The 14,723-nt window shown below is 36.7% G+C and overlaps 1 protein-coding gene and 1 pseudogene across 1 annotated transcript; both read left to right on the top strand.

Annotated features, from left to right (window-relative positions):
* The first annotated feature begins 552 nt into the window (after positions 1 to 552).
* On the top strand, positions 553 to 4,743 carry LOC127119535 (cell division cycle 20.2, cofactor of APC complex-like; annotated as a pseudogene).
* On the top strand, positions 4,255 to 5,135 carry LOC127123280 (acyl-CoA-binding domain-containing protein 1). Its single transcript, XM_051053513.1, has 3 exons — positions 4,255 to 4,414; positions 4,715 to 4,777; positions 4,927 to 5,135. The coding sequence occupies exons 1-3, from the start codon at positions 4,255 to 4,257 to the stop codon at positions 5,004 to 5,006; spliced, it is 303 nt and encodes a 100-aa protein (XP_050909470.1). The 3' UTR covers positions 5,007 to 5,135.
* Positions 5,136 to 14,723: the final 9,588 nt, after the last annotated feature.

Genomic DNA, 14,723 nt, shown 5'->3' with positions numbered 1-14,723 from the left:
CTTGGATAAAAAAATTCATAATTTTTGGACACTTAAAAATATTTGTAAACAATTAAAAACAAGTGAAAAATCAATTAATTCAGAAAAATATTAATAATGATCCAAAAAATAATTTAAATTCAGAATATGAAAGAGAAAAATATTTGACAATTTTTGGTGAAAGTCCCATATTTTTTGGATCAATATTGAATTTAATATGAATTATTGAAGAAAATGAAATAAAAAGGAAAATCTGAAATTGCAAAAATACGTGGACAACCGCTTTTAAAAGAAAGCGCTGTCTAAGGTTAAGATAAAAATAAAACACGGAAAATGTTCTAAAAAAATAATGAAAGCGCTGTCTAAGGGGGGGTCTTAGACAGCGCTTTTAGAAAGCGCTGTCTAAGACCCCCCCTTAGACAGCGCTTTTAGAAAGCGCTTTTAAATATAGACCTTAGTCAGCGCTTTTGAGAAAACGCTGTTTAAAGTCTTTCAATTAAAAAAAAAATTAAAAGACTTTTACATTCTTCGTTTATTTTCCATTCTTTTCATTATTATCATCATTTCTTCGTTTATTTTCCATTCTTTTCTCTCACTTCTCTGAATCTCTCTTTCTTCTTGCAGGTTTCTTTGATAATGGATTCAGGATGGTGGAGGCCTTTTTCAAAGACCGATTCCCGTGTCCCTTTCCAAGAACGCTTCCTTCATCAGAAAAATTCTTCGCAGGATCAGGATAATGTAAGCGATTTCTCTCACTTTTACTCTTTTTATTGATTTATAATGATTTTTTAAAATTTAATTTTAGTTTGATTTGATTTTATCGATTCGGAATTTCTCAATTTAGGGTTTATTTTTTGTAACAGTTGGATAGGTGTATTCCAAATAGATCAGCAATGGATTTTGGTTATGCTCATTACATGCTGACGGAGGGTACAAAGGGAAAAGAAAATCCAGAGGTGATTACACCATACCAGAAAAAACTCGCAGAAGCCGTTAACATCAATGACGGAACTCGAATATTGGCTTTCAAGAATAAGCCTCCGACACCGGTTGAACTCGTACCTAGGGAAATTCTTTCGCCTCCTCCTCAATCCAAATTATCCAAACCCAAACGACGTATTCCTCAGGTTAGTTGTTTCAAAGTCTTGCGTTTTCTATATTCAATAATCAAATTTGTTTAAGTCTTTCCATTTTTCAATTTTGGCATGTCTGTAATGTGTTTGTAAAAATGTTTTTGCAGACTTCTGAGAGGACCTTGGATGCCCCTGATATCTAGGATGATTTTTACTTGAATTTACTAGATTGGGGTAGCGATAATGTCCTTAGTATTGCCCTTGAAAATACAGTTTATCTTTGGAATGCTTCAGATAGTTCCACTTCAGAACTTGTCACTGTGGATGAGGAATATGGTCCTGTCACAAGTGTTAACTGGGCCCAAGATGGTCGCCATTTAGCCATTGGTTTGAACAATTCTCATGTCCAGATATGGGATACCAGTGCTTCTAAACAGGTAAATATCTTATAAATCATTAGGCCTTGTTCTTATGGTGCTCTTTGTGTTGTTTATTCATCATACTATAGATGCAAATTGCTTAGGGCAAAATATGCTTTTGGTTCTGAACAGGTAATTATCATATAACTCATTAGGCCTTGTTCTTATGGTGCTGTTATTGTTGTTTATTCATCACACTATAGATGCAAATTGCTTAAGGCAAAATATGTTTTTGGTTCTGAACAGGTAGTTATCATATAAATCATTAGGCATTGTTCTTATGATGCTTTTATTGTTGTTTATTCATCATACTAGATGCAAATTTCTTAGGGCAAAATATGTTTTTGGTTCTGAACAGAATTTGTCCTGTTTTATTTAAACCATTCTTTGTATTGTTTTAAACTTAAAATTGTTCTCAAGTCTCATATTTGTATGGTTTCATTTTGGTTGCTGTAGCTAAGGACACTAAAGGGTGGACATAGAACAAGAGTGGGTTCACTGGCTTGGAACAGTCACATTCTGACAACAGGAGGAATGGATGGTAAAATAGTAAACAATGATGTTAGAGTGAGATCTCACATTGTTGAAACGTACAGAGGACACAACCAGGAAGTTTGTGGGCTCAAGTGGTCATCCTCAGGACATCAATTGGCGAGTGGTGGAAACGATAATGTTGTTCACATATGGGATAGGTCTGTGGTTTCCTCAAATTCACCTACTAATTGGCTTCATAGGTTTGAGGAACACACAGCTGCTGTGAAGGCACTAGCTTGGTGTCCTTTTCAGGGTAACCTATTGGCATCTGGTGGAGGTGGGGGTGATCATTGCATTAAACTGTGGAACACACACACAGGTGCGAGACTGAATTCTTTCGATACAGGATCACAAGTTTGTTCTCTGCTCTGGAACAAGAATGAGCGCGAGCTTCTTAGCTCACATGGGTTCACTAAAAACCAGCTCACCCTTTGGAAGTATCCTTCAATGGTGAAGATGGCAGAACTCAACGGTCACACCTCGAGAGTGTTGTACATGACACAGAGCCCGGATGGGTGTACTGTGGCATCTGCAGCCGCAAATGAGACTCTCAGGTTTTGGAATGTCTTTGGAAACCCAGCAACAGCAGGAAAAGCTGCGCCAAAGGCATATAGTGAACCGTTTGCAAAATTCAACCGTATCCGGTAAAAATGAACTCTCATATGCAAAGCAGGTAGGTTTCTTTCGACCAATAATTGGCGGATCTGTTACTTACAATGATCAACCATATTCCAAGTTCTTAAAAAGCAGGTAGGTTTCTTTTGACGATTTTCTATGCAACACTGCTTCTGAATGTTAATATACTGACAAGTGAAGAATGATGTTATGTTTCCTCACCTAACTGTAAAAGAAACATTGACATATGCAGCTTGTTCACATATGGTATCTATGAGCTAGGCTTGGAGAGGTACATTCATGCTTCCACTAGAGTCTCAATTAGTCATAATCAATGTCATGCTCGAAAACAACATAATAGAGTTTAATATACTGACAAATATGTTTGTATTCTTAATTGTATGAGAACATGTGTCAAGGAGTGTCTGGTGGAGAGAGGAAAGAGTTTGTATTGGCAATGAGATCATAATCAATCCTTCTCTTCTATTAGTTTGGATTCTACATCAGCCTTGGGGATTGTTCAAATGCTACATGACATAGCTGTGGTTTGCATCTATCAGTTTAAGGGCAGAGTTGTTAATGTTGGTTTCAAGCGCCTGGAGAAGAGTCTAAGGTATATTATCATGTTTTTTTATTGAACTGCACAATATTTACCATTTTTTTTATTAAAACTATATACAACTAACTAACTAGGACTAGGGGGACCAAGCCAGAGTAGTTGTAGATACTATGAGCAGATTGAGTAGGGCTTCAATGTTACTCACCTAATTTTTTCATGTGATAGTGAATCATTAATGTGTAAGGATGCAGAATATTCACTTGATAAGTCGCACTCATTTGGATATTCTCTTTTGTTGCTTCCATTTGGTTGAGTTACATTAGATGATTATGGTATATAACAAGTTTAAATAATTATGATATTTTCTTAAAAGAGATATAATTCATTGTTAAAGAAAGAAATCTCCATTGTTATGAAGTATTGTTGGCTTTGAGTTTTTTTTATGAACTTCCAAACTTTTAGAGTATAGGAACTATACTCTTCAATTGAGTAGAAAGAGTTTGTCCCCCTAGTATTTCTCAAGGAATCATTAAAGTATTGTCTTGTCTTTAATGATTGCTCCTTTCTTTTGGTTTCTAACTGGAGAGAATTTTGAGGTTTCGAATGCGATTAATTCGAGTACCGGGAGTTTGTTTGAGATGAATGCGTTTCTTGCGGTTTCTTTGTCTTGTGTGTTTGGTTTGCTTATCAGTTTCTTTGGATTTGCTGCGAGAAAAGCGGTTTCGGCTACTGCTTTTACGGTTACTGGGGTTGTGAATAAGTTTCTCACGGTGGCTATTAATGTGACGATTTGGGATAAGCATGCTAGTCCTGCTGGTCTGGTTTGTTTGCTTTTTACTATAATTGGGGGAGTTCTTTATCAGCAATCGGTTACTGGGAATTGTTCAATGCTATCAGTATGAAAAAACCCTGTTATTCAAATGATGTGATTCAAACTGTTTGCTGAATTTTATGCAGGAATGTTAAATCTGATCTCTGTACTGAACATGAACATAACATGTGATGTTTTTCATTTTCATAGAAATAGTATCAAAATTCTGCATGTGCTTGATATTATGCTTATAAGTATAAGTAAATGATTACTTCAAGCATTACACACTTGGTTAATGTGATGCAGGAGGATTTTGAGGAGCATGCTGCGAAAGTCAAGACTCTAAAAGAGAGTCCATCAAATGAAAACTTGCTTATCCTTTATGGATTGTACAAGCAAGCCACTCTTGGACCTGTTACCACCGGTGAGTTTTCTTTTATTTAAGAAGTCATTTTCAAATCGATATTTCCACTTTTGAATCCTCACTGTCACCTTCCTGCAATAACGAGTGGAGGGTTAGGGCCGGCACAAGCTTAAGGCCGAACAAACCGTTATAAGTTGAAAACAACTTATGGACATGTCATAAGCTATTTCTATAAGATCTTCTAAACAGTTTCGCTAATGTTTATGTCGGTAGATAAACTCAAGTAGGCTAATACAGAAATGCCCTAGGCAATAAGGCTTATGGATTATGATTGTTCATGATTTTGTGTATGATTTACAGCTCGTCCTGGGATTTTCAGCCAGAAAGACAGAGCTAAATGGGATGCATGGAAGGCTGTTGAAGGTAGAAAAAGTTATAAGTTTCGGTTTTAAGTGTGAATATTTTGTTATGGTGCTTTTGTGCTATGAAATACCGACACAAACACGACACTAAGACATCGTCAATCTATAGTTTCAATGCAACAGTCAAAATTATATTTATTTATTTTGCAGGAAAATCCAAGGATGAAGCAATGAGTGATTACATCACTAAGGTGAAACAGCTGCTCGAAGAAGCTGGTCTTTCTGCTTAACAACATTGTCATGTCTAGCTTTCTAGTTCTATGCTAAAAGTTTCTATGTATTTTGAAAATAAAACAGTTGCAGTGTTTGATGTTTGATCTAAAACTTTTAATATATAATCTTAATTGTTCTGTATTGAATTACATGTGTTACAATGAGGTCAGTTAACTTCATCACAACTACTGAAAATGTCTGTTGACAGATGCAGTGGCTAGAAACTTGAAATGTTCTATGTGGTTTACTTAAAACTATTTCTACTTTGGATCTTAATTGCTTGATCTTGAATTTAATATAAAAAAAATTGGTTTGAATTGGTATATATATATATTTGTTAGCCAAAAATTGGTAGAAAAAAGGCCAAAATGGCATATATAAAATGTGATAAAAGGCCAAAAATTGGTAGAAAAAAGGCCAAAATGGCATATGTAAAATGGCATATATATTTCGTATACCTTAGACAGCGCTTTTGTAAAAAGCGCTGTCTAAGGGGGGGATTAGAAAGCGCTTTAGGCAAAAGCGCTGTCTAAGGGGGGGCTTAGACAGCGCTTTTTGAAAAGCGCTGTCTAAGGGGGGGCTTAGACAGCGCTTTTTGAAAAGCGCTGTCTAAGGTATACCTAAAAAAATTAAAATAGGAGGGTCTTAGAAAGCGCTTTTGGCCAAAGCGCTGTCTAAGGGGGGGGGGGGCTTAGACAGCGCTTTTAAGATTTAAAAAAGCGCTGTCTAAACCTTTAGCAGCGGAGGTTTAGACAGCGCTTTAAAGCGCTGTCTAAGGCTAAAAAAAGCGCTGTCTAAGGTCTTGTTTGTTGTAGTGTATCAGATCTCCCTCATTAATTGAGGTGGCAGATCTTATGATCCACAATGCGTCTTCCACCAATGCACTAGTCAACTGCGTGGCAAACATGGTATTCACAAGGAACGGCTGAGATTAGAACACAAGAATTGGATCACCCGGTCTAAACCTGAAACACATCATCACCAGAGCCAGAGCTCTGATTGTCTTCTCCAGCGAGCCTCATCGGATTGGTCATCATCAACCATCACCAAAATTTCAAACAGGGACATGATTTTAAAGAGAAAAAATCACTGAGCACGAATATCACCTCCATTTCTTCCAATTCCAACTATATTGAGAGATATGTGGAATTGAAAAATGAGGTTCATGATCTGAGTTGCTTCGATTCAGCATCAAAACAACTCAAACACCTTACCTATATTGGTAGGACTTCAGCCAACACAATAATCAAGATAATTGAGCAAGAAACAAGGAGAATCGAAGAGATCATTTTTTTTGCAAAATACCTTCAATGGAGGTCTGAGCTTGCTAGATCTTGATCTGAATTGTGCTTTGCTTCACTCCAATTGCTTGCAGAAGAGGAATGGGATGGCTTAGAATCAAAGGACTCCTGGAGAATTGAATTCCAAAACAATGGAGATTCAAGCTCAAATTCAACAAAATTTTATAGGTTTATCCTCTCAATGTGGAGGGTTTTTTGTGGGGAATCAAAGCTTGCGCAGTGTGTATGCTGTGTCTGAGCAATTGAGCTCCAATTTATAGAGAATTCAAGTGATAATTGCACACTCCTTTCAAGTTTCCAATTTTGGAAAAGTGAGGTAAGCAAGTTGCATAGGCGCGCATAGGCCCATCAAATGATTGTTCAAAAGTCCATAATGAAGTTCATGTGCATTGGAGGTGGATTGGATTGCAAAGCAATTGCATATTGTTGTTTGAAGTTTGTTTCATGACACATGATGCCAGCCTGTTTAAGCCATACGCAGCCTATGCATTTCTCATCCAAAATGCATGAATTTTAGCTCTTTGGAAAGGAGAGATCAAGAGGAACAAGTTTCATGTTGAAAACTTTTTCATTTGGTTCTTGGAACTTAGATATATTTGAGATTGAAGTTTGGAAAAATTTGACATATAGAAAATTTTCTAAGTGTCAAGCCATATGTCTCAATATTCCACCTTGCTTAACTTTTTATGGGAGCTTCAAATGAGAAAAGTGTATTCATCCAAGTTGTAGCTCTCTCAAAGACCTTAAACATTGTCACCAATTTCATGTAATTTGGATTTGAAATGATAGAGTTATGCAGTTTTGAAGTTTGGCAAAATCACTTGATCAATGGTATAGGTCAAAAGTGACCTATAATGTAGCCTCGTATCACATGTGCAAAGAAGTTGAATTTGCTCCCACTCCAAACATCAAAGTTGAAGTAGACACAACGAATTTGATAGTGCAACTTGGAAATCTTTTATATCATAAAAATTGAGCAAGTTATGGCCATGGGAAGTTGACTTTCAAATTAGGGTTTAGTCAAAATGACATATAATGTTTCAACATAGAAAATTGTAGAGTAGTTTTCAAATGAAAGTTGTTTATAACATTATTTAGAGTAGTTTTCACTTGGAATCATTTTCATACGGTGAAAATTGTAGGAGATAGGGTCTAGGGAACCCAATTTTGATCAAATGAATCCATCTGGCCAACCACCATCAACGAACTTGCTAATTTCCAATTCTCTTAACTTTATTGGCTCATGGTAGATAATATATGCATAAGATGATGAATTTTGAAGTGTCCTTTGAGAAATTTGATCAAATGGTGAGATAGCTTGTTGGAGAAGTTACTCAAGATACCCAGTCAAACCAGGGTTTCCAAGGCAAATCACCCTCAAACTCTTGAAGCAAACTTGATCAGTATGACATGTAGAAATAATTGGGACTCATACATGATACTCATAACCATTCTTGAATCAGTTCTTGATGGTGTTCTTTTTTCATGAGGGTCTCAAACCCTAGATGTGATCAATGAATCAAGGAAATCATGTCCTTACCTACAAAAAGAGTTAGATAGATACAAAGACGTATTTTTGGTATTTTGGTTAGTAAACAATGGTAAAATACAAGTATGATATAATCACAAAGTGCTTGGTGATTTCTCCCAAAACAAACCCAATGAAAAGGGGGTAAGGAGGATACCAAGGTATGATCCCAATGTTAATGCTTATGATGAAATGCATGAGGGATCTTAGGGTCAAAATTGGGTTCTTACAATAGGCACAAGCTTATAATCGGGAAAAGTGAAGCAACGATAGAGAGGAGAATAAAACTGAACCAACACACTCAAGAGCCCTTCCACCACATCAATAGATAATACAGATAAAAGCTTCCGATGACGTTTCTTGAAGTCCAAGGGATCTAATACAAAAGATGATAACATCCTTAGCTCTTTCAAATCAGGACATCTGAAATTGTACTTCTTAGTATTCCTTCGTCCATAATCCATGGTCTGAAAATATTTGCAAATAAAACCTCAGTTCCTTCAAGTTATTTTCATGTGATGAATATCATGATGTGCATGAATGCAACGATCACAAACAAGGGATCACACACAAGGAAAACAAATGTCAATGGATGAATCAAGTCATTGTTTAGATCAATCATCCATTTTGGTGGATTATGGTTGTTACCTTATCAACACCCTAGTTCCATTGATATTGACAACACTTGATTGGATCAACCAAGAATCAAGGGTTTGTTGTGAGTCACGAGAATGGAGTCGGGTTAAGAACCGTCCCAAAGAAGTGTACTAAGGATAAAAACCTGTAGATCATGTTCTAAAGAGTTCCCAGAGTTTTAATTCCATCTATCAGATATTACAGGTTAGGCTGACTGACTCATCAACCCATAATATTGTCAAGAGAAACCCGTCTAAGTGTAGTATCGTGTAACAACTATTATCAAGTCTACACCTGAACAGTATCCGCACTACGTCCTAAATAGGCTAAGTTGGGTTAAATGTTCTACGGTTTTCAGCTTCTCGGACCCCAAATCATAGAAAGTAATGCCTAACCACAAATAAGTTGTGTAACATTAATAGCTCCAAAAGGGTCTCCACTTAGTAGATGGGTCTCAAGCCACATTGTTAAAGACTACTCCACACAAGTCTAACATGAATATATCATATTCCCATCTTAATTGCAGTCAAGTTTGGGTTAGAACTTATCTCACCACTCAGAGATCACCAAGCACAACAAGCAGATTATATCACACATACAAATATATAAATATATACACATAAAACGTAGGCTAAACCCACTGAGGACTACTCCCTAGCAGAGTCTCCACTTAATTTCTATAGCGGTAAATTCATGACCATCAAGCTATTGATAAACTTAACATCATTAAAACCTGAGTCGCCACCGAGCTTTTATTGTTTCCAAAGGAAAAGGGAAAAGTACGAACAAAACCAAAAGATACGAAGCTTTCAAATAAAAACTAATAAAATTCCAAATATTACAGGTAAGGGGGTTTGTTACACTAAGGGAAGGTGTTAGCACCTAAGGTGTCCTAGGTACTCCTAGGGAGCCCTTTTTATGTGTGGATGTGCTTTAGTATAAAATGATGTTTATAAATCATAGAGTGAGGGGATGAGAAAAGAATTCATTATTATATTTTTTGTGTTTGACAAGACCTTCGAAATTGTGCCTACGTACCAACATAAAAATGAGGTATCAAAACCTCGTAGTTCGTGGTATCAATTCCAAAGTGAGTGAATTGCTTTTAACAAAAATATAAGTTTGAAAGAGGAACAAAAGGCCTAAAAGAGTTTGAATGAATGTTAGTTCTTTTTGTCTTTTTAAAGTTTAAGTCAATATAGTTAAGTTCGTTTACAAGTTTGATTTAAGAAAAGATTTTAAAAAATGCAATGGCATAAGGCCAAAGTTTCTAATTTGCAATAAAGAGTCTAACTTTAGAAATCACAAACAAAGAAGCTTTTGAAAAGGGGGAGAGATTTGAAATTTAAGAAATGGGAGGAGATGAAGAGACTAGTCCTAAGAAAAAATTTAAAAGTTAAGAGATGAAAAGATCTGACCAATAGGATGGAATCTAATAGACAAGAATGTCATATAAAAACCCACTTTTCCCTTGGACATTAGGATCAAGCAATATCAATACACAAATAGCAAGATGAAAAGCGAGGCGTCAAATAAAGATAGCCACATCCAAGCTACCAACTTCATAATCTTCCCCATGTATCAAATGACATACTCCTTGAATGGCTCAGAATGAGGCATTAGACACAGGTTCAAAGTAACATTTGCATCAAGACCATGTAGCAGATGAACTCAAGTGGATCCCAATACTTGCATCAGATGAAAGCTCACTTCATACTGATTTGGTTTCAGAAATGTTAGCATTGCCCAAGTCCTTTTGCATAGGGAATGTTGCCTAATTCTAAGTTCAAGTCTCATATCAAATCCAACAGTTCACACAAATATTTTTTAGGGTTTTTGTTCTTTATTATGTACTTTAAGGTCCTAAGACCACAAACACAAACAAAATACAAAACAAGTATATACAATCACAATATAAACACAATATATGGCTCAAGTGAGCGAAGTTAAAATGGCATTGAAATAAACGAGTTAAATGATATGTATAATGACAAATGATAAATGGCTTGAATTTAAAGTGCATAAAAGTAAATGACTTGAAATTAAAAGTTAGACAAATAGTTAGTGGATTAGAAGTTAGTGGAATTTTTCTTTTCAATTGTTTAAGTCATTCTTTGGAGAACACTTAACCCTCTATTCACAAGCATGGATCCTTGAACCAAGACATCTTCCAAAGGAAGGAAAAAAGGCCAAGTTTCCACACAAGACCATGAAAGGGGGGATACTTACAATCTCACTTACTAGAATGATATGCCTTTTGTGTCAAGATTTAGCGTTATGTTAAGCATCCGTAATTGGACTTATGTAGAAGTCACAACCATCTAAGGTCGGGCAATAAATTTTTTGGTGTTAATGCATGTTAGAGATATAGTATAATGAACCATACTCCTAAAACATACCACACACAAAAAGAAAATGATCAAAAGGATGGACTTAATCTCATCCATACTTATATTGGTTCATGAACCAATTAGCCTTAGGATATTGAGATGTCATTGGCCAATGATAGGAGTGAGATAGAAAGGGATTGAAGATGAAGAGGGAGGGGAAAGGAGACAAACATAACTTGCTCATGGGAGGAATTTCATCAAATTAAAATCATTCATTCATTTTGGGAGATGAAATGTACATTTCATCAATCCCCTAAATCCAATGATTTTAATCCAACAAAAGTCAAATCAACCTTGACCAAGGCCCGAACATAATAGTCAAACTCCACAAGTAAATAAAAATGGCTCAACATAAATTATTTCAATTAAACAAATTAAAAAACAAATTAAAAATGCATTAAATTAAATTATATTTTATCAAAAACCTAAAACCTCTACAAAACACCAAATAAATGGACAAGAGACTTATCATAGGTCAAACAAGGTCAAAGGACCTTGGAGAAAAAAATTCACTATTCTTAAAAAGTCAGAAGTATTTTTAAATAATTTGAAATATGCAAAAAAGAACAATTAAATCATGAAAAATATCAATATTGATCCAAAAAATAATTTAAATTCAGAAAACGAAAGAGGAAAATATTTGAAATTTTTGGGTGAAAGGCCCATATTTTTTGGATCAATAATGAATCAAGGAGACTACACTGAAATTTTGGAAGGAGTTTGGAGCAGTTGCTCCACCACATTAAATTCACTTTTCTTTATCAATCTTAGTACCTCATTATCATCACTAGGCTTCAAATTGCTGGGCTCACCAGACTGACACTTTTGAGCACTAACTGGATTTGCTACAGGTACCTCAACCTTCTTACCAACATCTTCTTCATCTTTTGGGAAAACGGGACCAAAACAGAACCACTACGGGTCACCTTTGTAACATCAGCAATGTTCACAATGGAATTAGTCCTAGGCAACGGAACCTCTTGACCATTTTCTAACATAGTAACGTTATATTGATACGGAACAGCTTTATCAGATGCATATGGGACTCGACCCGCCAACCAAATTACTAACGGTGATACCGATCTGTTGATGTTGTTGTTGTTGCTACTATCAAATTAGATCATCACCCACTCAAGGGTCTTAAATATTGGCACTATCACGCTCATATCATCTATATCCCTTGACTGTTGAATCTAGATTACATTCTCATCCATCAACTTTTGGATATCTCTCTTGAGAACTGAACACCCACGAGGGTTTGCACTACAAATCACACAATCGGCATGGTCATGCTCAAAATCACTAATGGTACACAGGGTTTTATGCATTTCTACCAAGGACCGATGAATACGTCGCACATCAAACACTCGGAAACTTTCCGGGCAACCATCTACCATATTAATAGAGGAATTACCATGAGCAGGCAATGGGTTTTCTTTCACATTCGGTGTGCGGTCCATAAAGGACACCATCCCACGCTTCACTTTCTTCTGGACAACGTACTTCAACAGAGTTCTGGCTTATACCACCATGGAAGTGGTTCTGGAATTTGCGGAGGATTTCTTGGTTGGAGAAGGTTCTTGAGAACCAAGGACGGGTATAATTCAACCTAGTTCATGGGAATAGGGTCGAAAGAGACCTTCTTCCTCTCGAAATTATGTTGTTGTCGTTGATTATTATTGGTGTTGCTGTTGTAGTTATTCGTTCTTTGTTGCGGCTGTTGTTGAAGTTGTTGTTGAACTGGCATGGATTGATTGTTTGAAAATAATGGAATAATGGATGATACTTCATTATGATGTTGACGTGGTTGCTGACTTTTTCTAACATGAGGCCTTTTCTGCCTCCCCACTGATACTGCATTAGTTTCACCTTCTTTCTTCCTAGCGAAACTGCTCCCATATTTCTTGCTTGATGATACCTTTTCCTTTGACAAACGTCCTTCTCAGACACCCTATTCTAACCTCATCCCCATGTTTACCATTTCGGTAAAGTCACTGGGGGCACTAGCAATCATGTGTTCGTAATAAAATGAACTCAGGGTCTTAAGGATGATCTTGGTCATCTCTTTCTCTTCCAACGGAGGATTGATCTGAGTAGCAAGCTCTCTTCACCTCTCGGCGTATTCTTTGAATGTCTATTTGTCCTTTTGAGACATCGACCTCAGTTGGTCTCTATCTGGTGTCATGTCCATGTTGTTCTTGTACTGTTTCACAAAAGTTTCACCCAAATCATTGAACGTGCGAACACTTGCACTATTCAATCCCATGTACACCCTTAGAGCGGCACCAGTCAAACTGTCTTGAAAATAGTGAATCAATAACTGATCATTATCAGTTTTCATTGACATTTTCCTAGCATACATGATGAAATGGCTAAATGAACAGGTATTTCCCTTATACTTTTCAAAGTCAGGGACTTTGAACTTCATCGGGATTTTAATGTTTGGTACCAACCAGAGTTCAGTAGCACTCTTACCAAACATATCTTTTCCCCTCAAGGTCTTTAACTCCTTTTGCAGCTCAAGGAATTGGTCTTTCATCTCATCCATCTTCTCATAAACATCAGGGCCCTCAGACGGCTCAGAATGGTAGATGATGTCGTCAACACGAGGCAGAGTGTGAACAACTGGAGGCAGAACAGACATGACCGGGCTAGACGTCGGCATGGAAGCAAAAGTATGTGCAAACCTTTTAGGCACAATGTTCGGCTGCATTCCCCACGAGAATCCGGAAGGCATGGTAGAAGCAAACTGAGTGGCAGACACGGTTGAACTAACAATCTGTGAAATGACAGACCTCTAAAATGGAGGAGTTGCAGGTGCTGGAGAAGACTGACTATGAGTAGCTAAAACAGACTCCATCATGGCAGTCAAGCGGGAAATCTCGTCCTTCAACTCTTTGTTCTCCTGTTCCAAATGTTCCATGATTCTCGGTTGATTGGTGCGAGTGTTGTGTCGGTGAGTCAGCTTGGCTGATGCACAGAAGAAGAACTGATAAGACACATGGCAGAAGAAAAACTGTTATGCAAATGATACATGAAATGCAATGTTTTTGTTTGTTTTTAATTTCAAAGAACATATGAAGTCCTATTTGCATATATATATATATATATATATATTTAAATAATAACAATAATGACATTTTGATTGAACAGAAAATCTATTTTTATTTCATAAAATTTGGAAGGATTACACTGAGTATAATTTATTAAAACAAAGTACAAACAGAATAGAAAAATAAACTATCATCCTAAGGATCCCTAGCAACTACATCAGATGATTTGGCTATGCGTGCGTACTTCCTTCGGATGCATCGGATCTCGGATTTAAAATGGGTCTTCATTTGAGCCTTCTCAAGGACAAGCTGATAAACAATTTTCTTCCAAGCACCGGAAGGCTGAGGTATACATGAGGAAGATGGACCCTCTGGCTCTCTCTGTCTCTTTACTTCTCAGTCTTCAAGTTCAATAAGTACGTCTTTATCCTTAGACTCAAGCTACAAATCCTCATGCTTTCGGCTCAAAGCATGGAACCACTCTTCCCAAATATCCTTCTCTTGCGTCATCTTGGCGAGTGAGTCTTCCAACTCCTCTATATCTTGGTTAGGGAGAGTTAATGGTTCAGCCACAACCATAGACATAGGTCTCTCATAAGCATATGGCATCTTCAATTCCAAAGCTCTCTTCTTCACCCAAGTAGTGTATGCTTCCAAAGCTACACAATTGCATGGACCAAGCTCGGATCTTCCTTTCCTATGCACATTATGCCAAGCATGTACCATCTTTTGCTTCAAATGTTGGGTATCTTTACCCTCTTGATAGAAAATACCTTTTAACAAAGTTCTATTAGGTTTGTCTCTCGAGGGGAACCCAAGTTGACGA

The sequence above is a fragment of the Lathyrus oleraceus genome, chromosome 2 (assembly GCF_024323335.1).
Source record: "Lathyrus oleraceus cultivar Zhongwan6 chromosome 2, CAAS_Psat_ZW6_1.0, whole genome shotgun sequence".
NCBI lineage: Eukaryota > Viridiplantae > Streptophyta > Magnoliopsida > Fabales > Fabaceae > Lathyrus > Lathyrus oleraceus.
This window is presented reverse-complemented; position numbering and strand designations above follow the sequence as displayed.

Excerpts from the sequence above, each read along its gene's own strand:
- LOC127123280 (XM_051053513.1), top strand. The coding sequence starts at position 4,255 with ATGATTACTTCAAGCATTACACACTTGGTTAATGTGATGCAGGAGGAT. Across the intron at positions 4,415-4,714 it reads TCTTGGACCTGTTACCACCG|CTCGTCCTGGGATTTTCAGC; the intron begins GTGAGTTTTCTT and ends TATGATTTACAG. Across the intron at positions 4,778-4,926 it reads TGCATGGAAGGCTGTTGAAG|GAAAATCCAAGGATGAAGCA; the intron begins GTAGAAAAAGTT and ends TTTATTTTGCAG.